The sequence below is a fragment of the Taeniopygia guttata genome, chromosome 17 (assembly GCF_048771995.1).
Source record: "Taeniopygia guttata chromosome 17, bTaeGut7.mat, whole genome shotgun sequence".
Taxonomy (NCBI): domain Eukaryota; kingdom Metazoa; phylum Chordata; class Aves; order Passeriformes; family Estrildidae; genus Taeniopygia; species Taeniopygia guttata.
The window spans coordinates 9,370,095-9,385,065 of record NC_133042.1 but is presented as its reverse complement, the minus strand read 5'-3'; the positions used below and the strand labels follow the sequence as shown (position 1 = coordinate 9,385,065).

At 46.7% G+C, this 14,971-nt stretch overlaps 1 protein-coding gene across 2 annotated transcripts; it reads left to right on the top strand.

The window, feature by feature from the left end:
* The first annotated feature begins 326 nt into the window (after nt 1-326).
* RAB14 (RAB14, member RAS oncogene family) lies at nt 327-14,617 on the top strand. Of its 2 annotated transcripts, XM_032751382.3 has the most exons (9): nt 328-468; nt 1,049-1,134; nt 7,245-7,303; nt 8,165-8,218; nt 9,658-9,835; nt 10,814-10,880; nt 11,623-11,710; nt 12,025-12,055; nt 12,680-14,617. In XM_032751382.3, exons 3-9 carry the CDS (start codon nt 7,252-7,254, stop codon nt 12,855-12,857), a joined length of 648 nt encoding a protein of 215 aa, XP_032607273.1. In that variant the 5' UTR covers nt 328-468; nt 1,049-1,134; nt 7,245-7,251; the 3' UTR covers nt 12,858-14,617.
* The last annotated feature ends 354 nt before the right edge of the window (nt 14,618-14,971 follow it).

The window sequence follows — 14,971 nt, the reverse complement described above, 5'->3', positions numbered from 1 at the left end:
TTGGCTTCCGTGCCGTTTTCCCGGAGAACAGCGCGGAAATCCGGGATTTTCCGCGGCGCCGGAGGCCCCGCTCCGCCCTGAGGCGCCGCCGCCGCCGCCTGAGGGCGCGCGCTCCCGCCCCGCCCCGCGCGCGCTCCCGCCCCGCCCCGCGCGGCCCCGCCCCGCGCGCGCTCCCGCCCCTCGCACCGACGGGGTGGGCGGGGCCTCGCCGGGCAGCGGCCGCCGTGATTGGCTGCGCCGCGGCGCCCTCGCGCCCACTCTTTGTGCGGCCCCGGCGCCCGTCGAGAGTGGGAGGGGAAACCCCGTGCGAGGGGCGCCGCCATCTTGGCTGCGGGGGTGATGGGGGCGCAGCGGAGCCGCGTCTGAGGCAGCGGAGCGAGCCCGGAGCGAGCCGAGCCACACAGCCCGCGGGGCACCGGGCACCGCCCGCACGGCCGCGCTGCACCGCTCCCTGAGCCCCGAGCACAGGTACGGCGCGCCGGCACGGCCCGCCTGGCCGGGCCTCCGCAGCGCCAGGCCCCGCGCCGGGGCTCCGCGGGCCGGGGCGGGTCCCGGTCGGCCGCGCTCCGTCCCGGTGCCGCCCCGAGGCGCGGCCCGGCGGGCCCGGGGCCGGCAGCGAGGGGAAGGGGCGGCCGGGCCGAGCGGGGGGAGGCTGCGGGGAGGACTAGGCCGCTTGGCTCTGTGGCACCGCCGCCTCCCAGCGCTCCTCGGCACTGCCGCCAGCGAACACCGGGGATATTTTTATATGTGCGTTCTGTATCTCCCCTTACGAGCTGCTGCAGTTGCACGGAGGGTGTGTATGTGTGTATTGTGCCGTGTATGTGGCCGATGTGCAGCGTTATCTCTGCTTTTAATTGTTCTATTGACCTGTGCCGTCATGAACTTTGACAGAAAAATAACTTTGAGGGTTGAGGGAAAAGCCACTTCCTATTTGAGAAAGCAGCGAAAGTATTCTAGACTGTTTTTTTTTTTTTTTTGCCAAAGCTTATTGAGGCTAAAGAGAGTGAAATTATTTTCTTTCTCTTAATTGTTTATTGCCTGTTTGCAGCACACGAAGTATCCACAACATCTGTTGGTAGCTTTGTCTTGAATTGGAGTTGTGCTGAATTATCCTTGCACTAAAGCCAGGGAAAGGTGGGTGTCTGCACTGGAGTGCCTCTGGAGGTTACTCACTGTGGCTTTTGCTTTGAAACAGGGTGGATCTGTGTTGGGATGTTTTTCAGAGGTGACAGAGCCCCTTAGTGAACAGGATTCCTCAGGGTGGCTGTGTCCTAAACCCCAAGTCACCACATCTTTTTCAGGTGTTATCCTGTGGAGTGTATTGCCTGGGATTGATTCCTGTCCTGGTTTGGACTGCAGAACCCTTGTGCTTGGGCAGTACTTGCTGATGGGAGGAAAATACCTTGGGCAGTTTAATCACTAAATGTCACAATATAATCTGGTTTATAAAGGAATTTGCTAGCTTCCTGTAGGGATTTGAAAATGTCATAAGTCTGAGTGCAAGGAAGAAGTTCCTCTTTTCCATTTTATGAGTAACAAAAAAATGAGGAGTTCCTATGAAGGACAGCAGTTTGGAAACAAACCTGTTCTACTGGAGTTACTGGGATGTAAAATGTAAATAATACTTTAAAATTACCTGCTCACTCCTGGGCATCTAATGAAACCGGATTAAGATTGATTCTCATTTTGCTGAATCTTCCTGAAACAGGAGATAGCTCTTAGTTAATATTTACCTAAAACGTCTGTGACTTGTGTTTTCCTAGGTGGTGACTCCAGAGTGTTCTGATTTATTGGAATGACAGAAAACTCTTCTGGTTTTGTATATTCTGTCCCAAACTTACCTGGTATCTCTGGACCTTGGTTCTCCTGCTGTGAACAGACACACAACAGGTTGGAGTGTTCTGTAGGAAGAGAAGAGTAGGATGAGTGAGGAAATACAAGTGGATAAGGGGTGGCTGAGGGGAGGGACATGGCAGAAGGTGCTCGAGCTGATGAGGACAGGTTGGCAGTGATTAGTTCAGCTCTGCTGCTGGGGTGTGGTTAAGGAGAATTGAAGTGTGCACATATAAATGCAGGAAGTTTAGGAAGCAAAATGGAGTAACTTAATGAAGCAGGATGTGAAACCAGTAGAATGATAACCAGGACAACGTGGATGTGACTGGAGAGCTGGTGAGGAGAGTCAGAAAGTGAAGGTAGTGTGTTAGGTAGCTTTGATTCAAAAAGAAAAATGAAGCTCTCCTGGAGGAAGGAGAAGTGAAGGCCTGTGAAGCCTTTAGAAGAACCTCCTAGGCCTCAGGCTGGGCTAAGGTGTTTGACATGATTAGGGAACATATCAAATGCATTTCTTCAAGAACAGCCTGGAAAGGGCTCTGCAGGGCTGCAGTCTGAGCTCCAGAGCCTGCAGGCCTCGTGTGCTCTCAGGGAAAGAGTAACTGGAGGTGGGAATAGTAAGGAAATGCAAAGAGATCCTGGACAGCAGCTCCCAGAGACTGCTGGGTGAACAGAGATCAGCTCAGCCAAATTTCCTGTCTTGTGCTGATTGGATGCTTTGGTGAAATCCAAATGGGGGAAGCAAGGGAGGATGACTCTGGAAGAGCTGAGGGATGAGTAAGGAACTGGCCAGCAACAAGTGATGTTGTCAGACAGGTGTGAAGGCTGCAGCAGGCTCTGAGACTCCTCAGGAATTGGGCTCAGCAGGGCTTTGTAAAGCCAAGCCTGCAAAAATGAATAAATAAGCAGAGCACGGTGGCTGCAGAGCATCACCTTAAAGAGGGCCGAGATGTTGATGTGGTTTAGGAAGACCTGAATGTCCTTGGTGTGTGAAAGCCAGAGAACCACAGTGGAATTTAATTGTAGCAGACCTCATGGAGTGCTGTGGACAACAGACCTATGGGAATTCAGTGCTTCGGTGAATTAATTGATAGCAGAGCTGTTGTTACCTTCAGTGTGCTGTGATCTGACAGGTGACCATAACTGAAGCACTCACAGACTGTTTCTAGTAGCCTGCTGAAGTCAGGTACCAGTTGAACCACATTGTTCTGTGTGCTTGACAAAAGTCCTTATCAGGGGAAAAGTGCAATTACAAAATGAAACAATTCTACCTCTCTCTAGCTCCTCCCCCTTACCAGTCTTATTGTTATCTGTTAATTAACATCCAAATAATCTACAGATTCAACTGTGAGAGCTTTTAGTACTGCACATCCTTGGGGAATGATGCACAGAACACCTGGCTGCCCAGAGGGACTACAAAATGCTTTTTGCTTCAGAGTAGCTCCCAGTGGTTCCCTGGCTGCAGAGTTCTGTCCTTTGCAGGGAGCCAGTAACAGCTGGGCAGTGCTGAGTTTGGAGGTGGTAGTTTTTTCCCCAGCTCTCATCCCTGCACATGGACTATCCATCAGCTGATGGAATGAACCACAGCAGTGTCTGAAAAACCCTCTGCATGCAGGTTCTGGTCTCCTTTATAGCACACCTGCTTCTTGTTGAGTATAAAGATAATAAATTTCTTAGTGCAATTGATATCCAGTGAAGAGTTAAAACTGTGTCCTTGAACTGGAAGGAACTGCACAGGTCTCACAAAGGCTGGTATGAATCTGATATTTACAGTTATGTTACTGTGATAAAGAATGTTACAGCAGTGTGCCCAGAACAATCTTATCTCGGGAAGTACAGATGTAGCTGATACTTGAAATAAGGTTTCAGTGAGATTTCTAAATATCTGTGTGGTGCTTGTTGATTAGAGAAGGAGATGTAGGTGTACTGGTGTCTCATTAAGGTCATCTTTAACTTCATTTTCCAAAAAAAGCCTCTAAGAAGAAGTTGATATATGGGAAATGGATTTGGTGACACTGCTCACTGTAAAATTTCCAGTCTTAATGTAATGCAGAAATGAATTGTGTAGGCTTTGAAATGAGCATCAGTCTGTGCCCAGTGAGATCCTCTGGCCAGTGCCATCGTGCACTAATGCTCTGGGGCAGCCAGGGCTGGGCTGGCAGCCTCTCCCGGAAGGACGGCAGGTAGGCCAAGCTCCCAGACTGAACTTCTGCTTTCTGTTAGCAGTAAACTCATGGCTGCTTAACTTGGATGGCACAGTGCCAGCAGTGGCGAGGCTGAGCTCTGGATATTTATGTGCAACTTTCTCAGCCCTGCAGTTCTTGCTCTCCTAGGAGGAAAGCCCATTCCCCCCATTGGGATTACTGAGATTCACATATGTGGGACAGAGGGTGGAGGCAGAACTTGAGTTCCTGCAGAGAGGTGATGCCTATCAAGGCATCAAGCCCTTGCATTGACATGTAGCTGATAGTTTAGAATTTACTGACCCCTCTTGTGCCCTGTTCTCGTCTGCACTTCCTTCTTTCGTCTGCAGTAAATGCTGAGGTGGTCAGTTTTCCAAGGCTAAATTCTCAGCAGGGTTTCTGTGTTTAGTTGGTTGCATTTTTTTTTTTCTCCTTCAGCACAGAGTCCTTGTGGAATATCACTTCTATTACAAAATTTGAGTACAGTTTGAATTCCTGCTAATCCTTATTGGAATTTGAGTGTTTAAAATTTTGTTATCTGGTTGTTTTAATGTTGCTTGGGTTTTTATTTGATTTTTTATTTAAAGGAATCATCTGTTCTCCAGAAAACATTCCTGACCTTTACTAATGGTTTGGAGTATTTCAGAATCTTTTCTGTAATGTGACCCTTGCAATAAATGTAATACCAGTAGTTTTTTTGCATTGAAATAGCATAGTTAAGACTTTCTTACTTAGAGGGAATAATGAAAATGGGCATATCTCAGCAAGCAGAAACAGTCTGACAAACACAGCTGTATATTTAGCAATGAAGATCTAGTTGAGACTCACTTCAAATTCAGTTTGTGACAGAGACTGCACTGAGTTCATGATGTGTTCATGCTTTAAAATAAAGTCCTCCTCACTTTCCTGACTTGGAAAGCAGGATGCATTTACCTCCTGGTTGGAACAGCAGAGCATTACAATATTGTTTACCACACAGTGATATCCTAAAGTCATGTGCTCAGAAACACGAAACTTCCCTGTGTTTGGGAGTACTTGGCATTCCTTGGCCTCCTGGTCTGGTGAAGAAGAGAGGGCATTCAGGCTGATTTCATAGCCACACAGGTGCTTGGTTCACTGTCTCAGAGTTCATGGTGCCAGTTGGTTTGATTGGGATTTTTAACAGCATAAATTACTGGACATTTCCATCCTCAGAATGCACAGGAGATCTTTGGTGCATATTGGTGCTCTTGGTGTCTTGTGGCTGTAACACCCAGCTGTTCTCTGTGGAAAACAGGGCAGTTCCTGCTCTCCTCCTGAACCACTTGCATGTATGAATCAGTTTGTTCAAGCTTTCTTTTATACTTCCAGTTGCCTCAAGGACCCCCAGTTTAGCCCTGTGTGCCATCCCATGGAGCTGAGCTGTGAGCGTGGTGCTCCTGCCCTGCCCATAAAGGAGGTGGCAGGTGAAGGGTCCTGCAGGAACATGTGCTTTGTGTGCCCAGTTTACTGTGCTGGAGAAGAAAAAGAACATAATGTGTAAAGATGTTCAGGAAACTTGAAGGACTGGATGTTTCCACAGTGACACATTCCTTTGGAACTCAATATGGAGCAGCGACTTGTCTTTATTTACTGCTGTTGAAAATAACCCATTCATGTGTTGAAGCTGGTACTGTAATTCTGGAATCTTCCAGGAAATAAGGCAATAAAGCTGCTGACTTGCTTGGTGTACTAGTGTCCAAAAGTGTCACTTTATTTCCTATCTTGGAATAAACCTGGTTTAGTAGAACAGTGTGTGTCTACAGGATTTAGCAGAGGTGCTTTGTGCTCTTTTGGGAGAGAAGGACCGAGTGTTTCCATCTCCTGAGCCAGGCCTGGAGGGAAGACTGAAGGTGCAGAGCAGTGCCTGGCACTCAGTAAACCCTTCTTAGCTGCTCTGGGAGTTGTTCCCCTCCCAGCTCTAGATAAGCATGTTTGCCTCAAATCTCAGTGCTGGGGAGCACAGGCTGCTGCCTCTGTGCTGGGAATAAGATTTGTTCATCTTTCTTACGACTGCAGTTCACTGAGAGGGATTAATTGTGGTGCAGGGAACAGTGCTTTGCTTTTGAGAAAGTCCCAGGCCTAGGAAGATTTCCTCTGTTTGTATTTCTTTCCAGTATTGGTTTCATTTGTCATGTGAATGACACATGACCTAATGAAAATCTTTCTAGGCTCCAGCAGTGTTCCTTGTAAGGAGTACCATGTGTTTGTAATGGCTGGCTATCTGCCCTGCAGGAGCAGCAAGGGAAGTGCTGAATTCCTGCTAGAAATTTTCCACTTGCTTAACTGATCAGTGGATCCAGTTTAACTTAAAGACTGGGACCAAAGCAGGCATTTCCCATCTTTAATTTACCTGCCAACATCTGGCCCTTACAGAAGTGTAATCCTGGCTAAGTGACCTGTTAGTTAGCAAGTCAGCTAACTAACTGACTAACAGCTGACTCCTTGCAGATTTAGACAGCCGAAGCCAGTTCTAATTCCCTCCACATTTAGGAAAATTCTGGAATGTTAGAGATATTTTGACTGCCTTTTAAAAAAGAGAAACTGCTCAGCAGCCTCGCTGGTAGCGCTGCTGTGCTGACAAAGCCACAGAGATGTTAACCAACTTCCTGAACATCTGATTTGTGGCTTACAATGCTTTTCCACCATGGACAAGCAGCACCCCAGGCCCCAGTTAAGGCTACTACAGCATTCTTTTAAATCTTAGCTGTTTGCTGCAAGCTGCACTGCTTCCTTTGGTGCTGTTGCAAGTCTCAGAAGTGTGAGGTAATGGTTCCAACTTGCTGGTTTTGTTAAATCTCTTCACATTTTGTGCTGGAGTCAGATTTTCTTTTTGGTTGATACATCAGCTCTTTGGAGGGTGAGCGCTGGTCTGGCAGTGACTGTGCAGAGCAAGGAGGGACTGAGCTTTTCAACAGCTCTAAGTCCTTCTGGATAAAATTGATTATCAGTCCCACCCCAGAGTATGTTTGTACTTGGAGGCCTCACTGACAGGGGCTCAGAGCAAACAATGTGGGAACTTTGCTGGCTGTGCCACTAACTCAGTGACTGGGGAACGACACAGATTTGAGCTGTGAATGAAAGGGTGGTTGTGGGAGAGAGGAAGAGGAAGGTTTTTTTTGTTTTGTTTTGTTTATATGAACTAAACTGGATGATTTGGGTTGCCTTGAGGGAACAAGAATCAGTTCTGACATGTTCTGTTTTTTATTTTAGTGCCACAATGGCAACTGCACCTTACAACTATTCCTACATCTTTAAGTACATCATTATTGGTAAGTACCGGTGGGCTCCCACCTGTGTGTGTTGTGTGGATTCATGAGAAACCCGGGGCTGTGCAAAGCTGCTTTCAGTTTGTGCTTGTCCCACCTCAATCCCCACAGGTCACCACACTTGTCTGCAGCTTTAGCATTTACTGCAGCATGTTTTTGCATCATTAATCTCAAAGGTTTTAGAATTTATGTTGAAGGCATGAGTGGTGATTGGAGACCATTGCATGAGGCTCACAAACCTCTGTCAAGCTGTATTTTTGTGTTTAAATGTTCCTTTTAGCTGCAGCTTCCTTAACTGCTTAGTCAGGGACTCTTAAGGGATTGCATTTATTGCTGTCCTGGAAGAACTGGTTTTGCTGTTAATTGTTTAATTGTTAATGACCTTGTGTAGGTGTAAATGATCTGCAGGTTTATAAGTCAGGCTGCTGTGACAGCCTCAGCCTCTGGAAAAGTTGGTTCTTAAACGATCTTGGCATTGTGCAAGAGGATCGGTGGAAATAAAGCAATTTCTTGAGGTGTTCTGGATGGTTGTCAGTATTTTTGATGTTCTTACCACAGTAAGACAGGAGCAAACACCAAGTATATTTTACACTTCAGTTTCTTCAGCTGTACTTTTTAGAACCTTGTGAAAGAGCGTTATAAAATCAGTAATACAAATTAGCTATTTCCTGGGTGTTCTGCTCTTGCTTGCAAGCTGTACCTGTAACCAAAGCTTTAGTGGCAAGTTGATAAATTCAAGGATATAGCCAGGGATAGAACACTGCCCATCTGACCTGAGAAATGAATGTCTCTGTACCATTTGTTGTGTGGGAGGAAGAAAATGTGCTTGTTGCAACAATGATTTAACTATTCTTTCTGTAACAGGGGACATGGGTGTAGGAAAGTCCTGTTTGCTTCATCAATTCACAGAAAAGAAGTGTGAGTATTTCAGTTCATGGTATTCATTCTAACTGGCATTTTCATCCCTTTTTCCTCCCTGTTTCCATCATGCATGAGCTCGATTTGGTGTCTGTCTTACTCTCTATGAGTTTTGATTTTACTGGGTCACATTTTTGGTTTGACTTCAGCAGATGCAGAAACAAATATTGATGTAGTTATGGCAAAACCTGCTCCAGCCAATCCTGCCTGTGAGCAGTGGGAGGACTGGATCTGATTTCACAGCTTTCTATGGATTTTGATATGAACAAAGAAATTTCTTGTCTGAAATTTGCATGTTTTTAATATTGGTGTACCTTGATCACAAGCAGTTGGATTTTTTAGTGCTATTAAGGAGTTCAGAAGGAGAAAAGAGAATAATTTTGCTTTGAGTCCTTGTGTGCAGCCTTAAGCAGCCCTGCAGGACACTGGACCTGCCCTGGGTGATGGTGTTTAGGGCTTGCTGCAGTCTCTCTCAGCTGAAACATTTTCTCACGTTTTATCATCACTAATTAAGAATTAGCCTCAGTTTCTCCTCGTGTGTGTTGCATTGTGGTTTGCAGCATCTGTTACCTCATTCAGTGAGTAAGTCTGGAGGTATTTCTCAGTACTGGCATCACCATGTGCTACTTGAGATGTGGTAACAAGTGGGTAGGAGCTGCAGTTAAAATATTTGTTTTCCAGTAGAAATAGGAAGTTCTGACTGTTGTTTTTAATGAAAATGCAGTATTCAGCCAGTTATTCAAAAGCCATTTTGCACATGCTCAAATTGTCCATGAGGAGAATGTTGTGTCAGCACCAAGCCAAAGCAGGACAACCAAACTAACGTGCCAAACACCTCTGCTGGGAGGCTGCCCCTAACTCTAGGTAGCCAGAGTAGGTCCTCATCTTGTCTGTATTTTCTTGATCTTCCTCAAAGATGAGCTTATTAACATAAGTTTATCATTACTAGAAAGATGCCTTTTTGGACTTGATTTGTTGTGTTTGTAGCTACTTATGAAACTGGCATTTTCTTGGACAGTCATGCTATTGCCCTGTCTGAAACAACTTGAGTGTTTATTTTTGAAGATGTGACAGACTTTTTAACTGTATCTTTCTTGGTAGTTCCCTAAAAATTACCTTTTCCTACTGCATTAAAATAGTTAACATTCTGCAAGGATAACTAGGAGTCAGCTGACTTGGTACCTTCTGATATGTATCACCAAAGAGCAGCAGAGAAGGCAAGGAATTTTATAAATGTTTTTAAAACTAACAGCAGCTCAGGAAATACGGCATTTTATTTCTGGTTAAGTCACGCGGTTTGGGAACTGTAGCTGTAAAAATGCTTTTTTAGGGACCGAAAGTCTAGTAAAGATAACTGAGAACTTGTGATAGTCATACTTTTGCAGCAAGGAAACCTTGTCCTAGGAAGATCTGATCTTTGCTCTTATTTTTCACGACAGTTATGGCAGACTGTCCCCACACAATTGGTGTTGAATTTGGCACAAGAATAATTGAAGTTAGTGGCCAAAAAATTAAACTACAGATTTGGGATACAGCAGGACAAGAGAGATTCAGGGCTGTGACACGAAGCTACTACAGAGGAGCAGCAGGAGCTCTCATGGTCTACGACATCACCAGGTAAGGGCAGCAGAGCCCTGGGTGGATGCTGAGGTTGGGATGCTCAGCCCTGTAGGCACTGTCTGGTCTGTCCCCTCGGCTCAGAGGTTCTGTGTGTGTCTGGGTGAGCAGCATCCTGCTGTGCCATGCCTGCCACACCTTACCCAAATACCCCGTGGTTAAAGAGCCGCAGAGGAGATGCAGGGAATGATGTGAGCAGGTTGTCTTGGACAGTCTTGATGCTGATGAGCCTGAGGAATATGCATTTCAGCCTGTGTGAAGTTGTTAAAAGAACTGGCTTTGCCCTTAGAATCGGCTCTTCAGCACGTGGCAGTGCTGCTCACCTGGCAGGGCTGTCCTCAGTGGCCCCGCAGAGCGCGGCGCTGCCGCAGTGAACGTGCAGAGCTGCCCGTGGTGTGTGGGGACAGAGCCTGGCCTCAGCCTGACCCTGGGCACAGCAGCCATCCTGCCTTTCTCTGGAGGTTGCAGCTCAAGATGCTGCTCAGGCAGTAGTGCATCAGATGCAACGTGAAATACTTTTGCTTTCACACGTCTCTCATCTTCCTCTGGGGCTGTTCTTGATATTCTTCAGGCACCTCTTTGTTTTTTCCTGCATATATAGGTGTATTTCCTGTTTGTGTAAATCCTGAGTAAAACACGACCTTCTGCAGTTACTGAAGTGCTGTTCTGCTGCACTGTGTGCTGTAAGGGTGTTTGACAGGAAACCCTTTAATGTGTTCTGTTGAAAACAGCACCAGCCTTGTCTGTGTGCAGAGCTGTGTGCTAGCAGTGGGAATTGGTCTGGCTTTCCACTGGCAGTGTAAGAGGGTTTAAAGTTGACTTGAATTTGTGGTCTGAGTCCACACTGCTGCTGTTTGTCTGTCTTGAGGTGGGGCAATCAGCAGGGATGATGGATGTTGCTGTGTTTGGATGCTGACTGTGCTGTTGGCACCTAAACATTTTATAAAATGCTAAGTGTCCTCCCTTGATTCGTTGCAGAAGAAGTACATATAATCACTTAAGCAGCTGGCTGACAGATGCAAGGAACCTCACCAATCCAAATACTGTAAGTTTGACTTGTTTTAGCTTAAAAGCAAGATTGCTTCTCCCAAAGCACTTCAATGGTCTCTGCAAGAGCTGCTGGTGTTTTCTGCACTGCTTCTGTCCCCACGTGCAGAGTGCAGTGATTCACTTCCTGATTGCAGCTGCAGCAAAAGGGCTTCCTCTGAAAATCTTCTTGTGCCACTCACCTTTCAGGGACTGTTTAAAGCAGTTGGAGACAAAATTGGGATGAAATCTGGACCAACCTTGACTTGTGTTACTCCTTCTTGCTTTGTGTCAGTAATTAGGTGAATACTGTCCTTAGGCTGGAATGTAAATTGCATCTCCAGCAAAAGCTGAGCAGGTTTTGTGGAGGAAGCTCATTCTGGGTCTTTCTGCCCATACTACAGAGCTGTTGTCCTTCAGCCTGTTCCTGAATGTCTCTAAATGATGAGAAAACTCTGAAGATTCTGTCTGGATGTGCAGGTGATTAAACAAATACAAGAAGTGGCACAGGGTACAGCTCTCATAAGTAAAGAGCAGCTTTTTAGGACCTCATCTCATGAGAACACCCTAAAGCCTTGGAAGGTGTCAGCTGGAGATGCTGTTCTTGCTTTCCCAGAACTCTCCTGAAGGAGCGTGGCTCCTGTAGATAATCTGCTCTTCTGTTTCCCTTTGGTTTTTTAGAAAGTCTCAGTAATAATGAAGGTGGCAGTGGAAAGGCTCCTAAGCTTTTGCCCAGACTAACTTTGTCTCTTCTGACCCAGGTGATAATCCTCATAGGAAACAAAGCAGACCTGGAAGCACAGAGGGATGTTACATATGAAGAAGCCAAACAATTTGCTGAAGAAAATGGTGTGTTTTTTTCTCTTGAGCTGGTACTTTCCTACAAAATAGTGATGTTAAAGTGAATCCTCAGCATTGATAGCTGTAGGCTTACACTTCCAGAGGATAGAATTGTATGTACAAGCTCCTGTGCCCCAGGCAGCCAGATAACTGTGTGTAGTTCTAGAAATCAGCTTGTGTTGATACCTTAACATAGTCACAAAAGCTTGTTTAGTACTAAAATAGTGTCTCGCATGTCATGGGAAGGTCGTGGTGTGTCTGACTTTGGGCTCTTTATTAAGGTGTGCTGTGCACTGACTGTTAAACCTCTTGTCTCTGAACAGGTTTATTGTTCCTTGAAGCAAGTGCAAAAACGTAAGTGACTTTTGCCTGTAGTAATGTTCAGATTGGTCTGTTTGCTGTGACTTGAAAGTAACGTGGAACTGAGACCTCTGGCTGCATTTCAGGCAAAGGCTGGTTGAATTTAAATGAACTGATTTGGATTTCAGGCCTTATTTGAGTGTGGAATGTGTTCAGTGTGTAAAGGGTTCCTTCCCCCGGCTGTTCAGAGCTGCAGGTTTGCTCTGTAGGCAATGACCAGCCCCTCCAGAACTGAAGGATTGCTGTGCCATGCTTGGGGCTGCCTGTGTCACTGGGGAGCAGATCTCCAGGGCCACCAGGATTGTGGCTTCCACTGGCACCTGTCAGAACAGAACTTTGTAACAAAAAGAGGTTCTGATCCATAGTGCCTCCTTTGCCTTTAAGCCTCTGTGGGAATTGTCCTGTGCACGTGGCTTGATGCCTTGGCTTATTTTTGCTCCTCAGTTCTTTGGCACATATTCCTTACTCCTGGCTGGTCCTGGTAGGGGTGTGGTGGCCAGGGAGGGCTTGCCCTGTCCCGGGGCTGGGCTGTTGGGCTGAAGAGGAGGGCACAGCGCCTGCCCAGCTCCCTCTGGAAGCAGCACTGCAGCGCCAGTAACTCCTGCTGCTCTCTTGCAGTGGAGAGAACGTGGAGGACGCGTTCCTGGAGGCTGCCAAGAAAATCTACCAGAACATCCAAGACGGAAGCCTGGACCTGAACGCGGCCGAGTCGGGCGTACAGCACAAACCGTCAGCCCCGCAGGGGGGGCGGCTAACGAGCGAACCCCAGCCCCAGAGAGAAGGCTGTGGCTGCTAGTGACCCTTCCGTGGCTCTTCCTGACCCCTCACCTCTGGCTCTAGGGAGTGGTGCTTTTGACCGCTTCCCCATCTTCTGTACATCTTACTGGGTTTAATTAAAACTCCGAGACAAGTTTAACACAGTACTAAACTGCTAAACAACTTTAGATGTAATCAGGTTATCAAAGGCAAGTAGAGTAATAAAACCTCTCCTGCATGGTAAATCTAGAAGTTTTTTTTTCCTTGATTGTCCTTGTGATAGTGTCACGATACATAATTTAAACTGAGCACTGATGCTGGACTCCTGATTTTACACTTTTGCAGGGCTTCGTCTTGTATGGTTTATTTTATGGTTCTTTGGCCTTTCTTCCCCACCTCTAACTGTTCGAGCTGTCAGTAGTAAAGGATAAGTTTTTGCTGTGAAATGACTTTTCATGGTAGCGAGGGGCTCTGTAATGATGTGCTTTTGTTGGAAGAATTCCCTGTGGGATGTGCTGGGGTCGGGGTGGCGCAGGGAAGCGATCTGTTCATTCTTGTGCTCAATAGCTTTACGTCATTCTTTTGCCACTTTTATCCTTTACCTTTGTTAACAGAACGTAAATATGTATAAAATTTGAAGGAACTGAGCTAACAGTTAAATACATCCTGTGTATATGATTTTAATGAAGAAAATGATGCCTGGCATTAGAGCAGTGTGTAAGAACCCCGCGTTTGTACAGTCTGAGCTGTGCCCCCGTGGCAGCACAGCCCAGCAGGGGCTACAGCTGCTGGGTGTCACTTGCAGGGTCCCCACGGTGCTGGGGACACAGACATTAACACTAGTGGGGTGTGGCTCTCATTCTGCACTGTGCAATGCTCCCCTCTGCACTCAGCAGTGCTCTGCCTGCTTCTCTTTGGCATTCTCGGGCTTCAGCCGTGGCCGGGCTCTCGCACACCTCCCGCTTTTGTACCTGTAACTTTGGGACTGGGCAGAGGCTGAACTGGACAGTTGGAACAACATGTGCTCTCTAGGGATTTTTAACTACTCTTGTATTTTTTAACAGTGCTTTGTGAGGGTTTTTTTTTTTAAGGGTTTTCTTCAAGCCTTCAAGTACATCTTTCCTGGGGTGCCACAGCCTGGTCTGTGTGTGAGGGGGTGTCACGTGGTGACCCTGCCTGGGGGGGTGTTGCTGCACTAATGTGGGGTTTTGCTGTGGCTCCATGTGCAGCTTCACTTGGAAAACATCACAAGGTTTAAAAATGGAAGGGGGTAAGTGCTTAACCACGATGCAATGTCCCACTTCAGGCTTACTGCATTTTAAATACAAAGTAGTCTGAAAATCCCTCTCTAGACACTAAACTCTACAATGTTCAGACTTGTAAGTAACCAGTGGTACCAGAGTATTGTACAGTCAATGTTAAATAAAAGCCAAAACTGGAATGTGCAGACAATAGGATTTGGGTAACTCGTGTGCTGTCCCTCTGTTTGTCTGGTTAGTCCTTTTTTAACTCCTGTTCCTCAGTAGATGGGTATGTTCAAGATCTCCAGCTCCTGCATCCTGCTTAACCCAAGGCTGCACCAGGGTTTGCCCAGGGACCACGACCTGCTGCTGATGTGAAGTCAGTGTTGTAATGACTACAGCTTGTTGAGGTGCAATACCTGTACTCCCAGAGTAAGTTACAGTAGGTCTCATTGTTTCTGTCACAGAAAGGATCTGTTTGGACTGCTGTACTCCTCATTTGATGTAACAATGCTATTAATCTAAATATTTGTAAATAAAGTACCTGTATCTAGATAAACCTCCCTGCTGTGTGTTCCTTGCTCTGACCTGTGCTGAGGGTGGGACCTCTGAGGAGGGAGAGCTCCTTGGGGTGCTGGGATTTGTGCTCAGCCTTCATCCTGGGCCTTTCTTGCAAGAAATATCACAGGGTTTCCCAGAGGAATCTGCCAGTGGTTTCCAGAGCTGCTGTCTAAAGGGAAGCGGGGCTGGGTGGTGTTTGTTCCCAGAGAACTCTGACAATGGCTGCATAGAAAAATGTTATCTTGAACGAGGATGAGAAAGGGCAAGACTGAGACAGAGCCAAAGCCCATCCCTGGGAAAGGGCGGGGAGGGCTGGGACAATCCCTGCACAGCCACTGACCTGTGCCTTGTC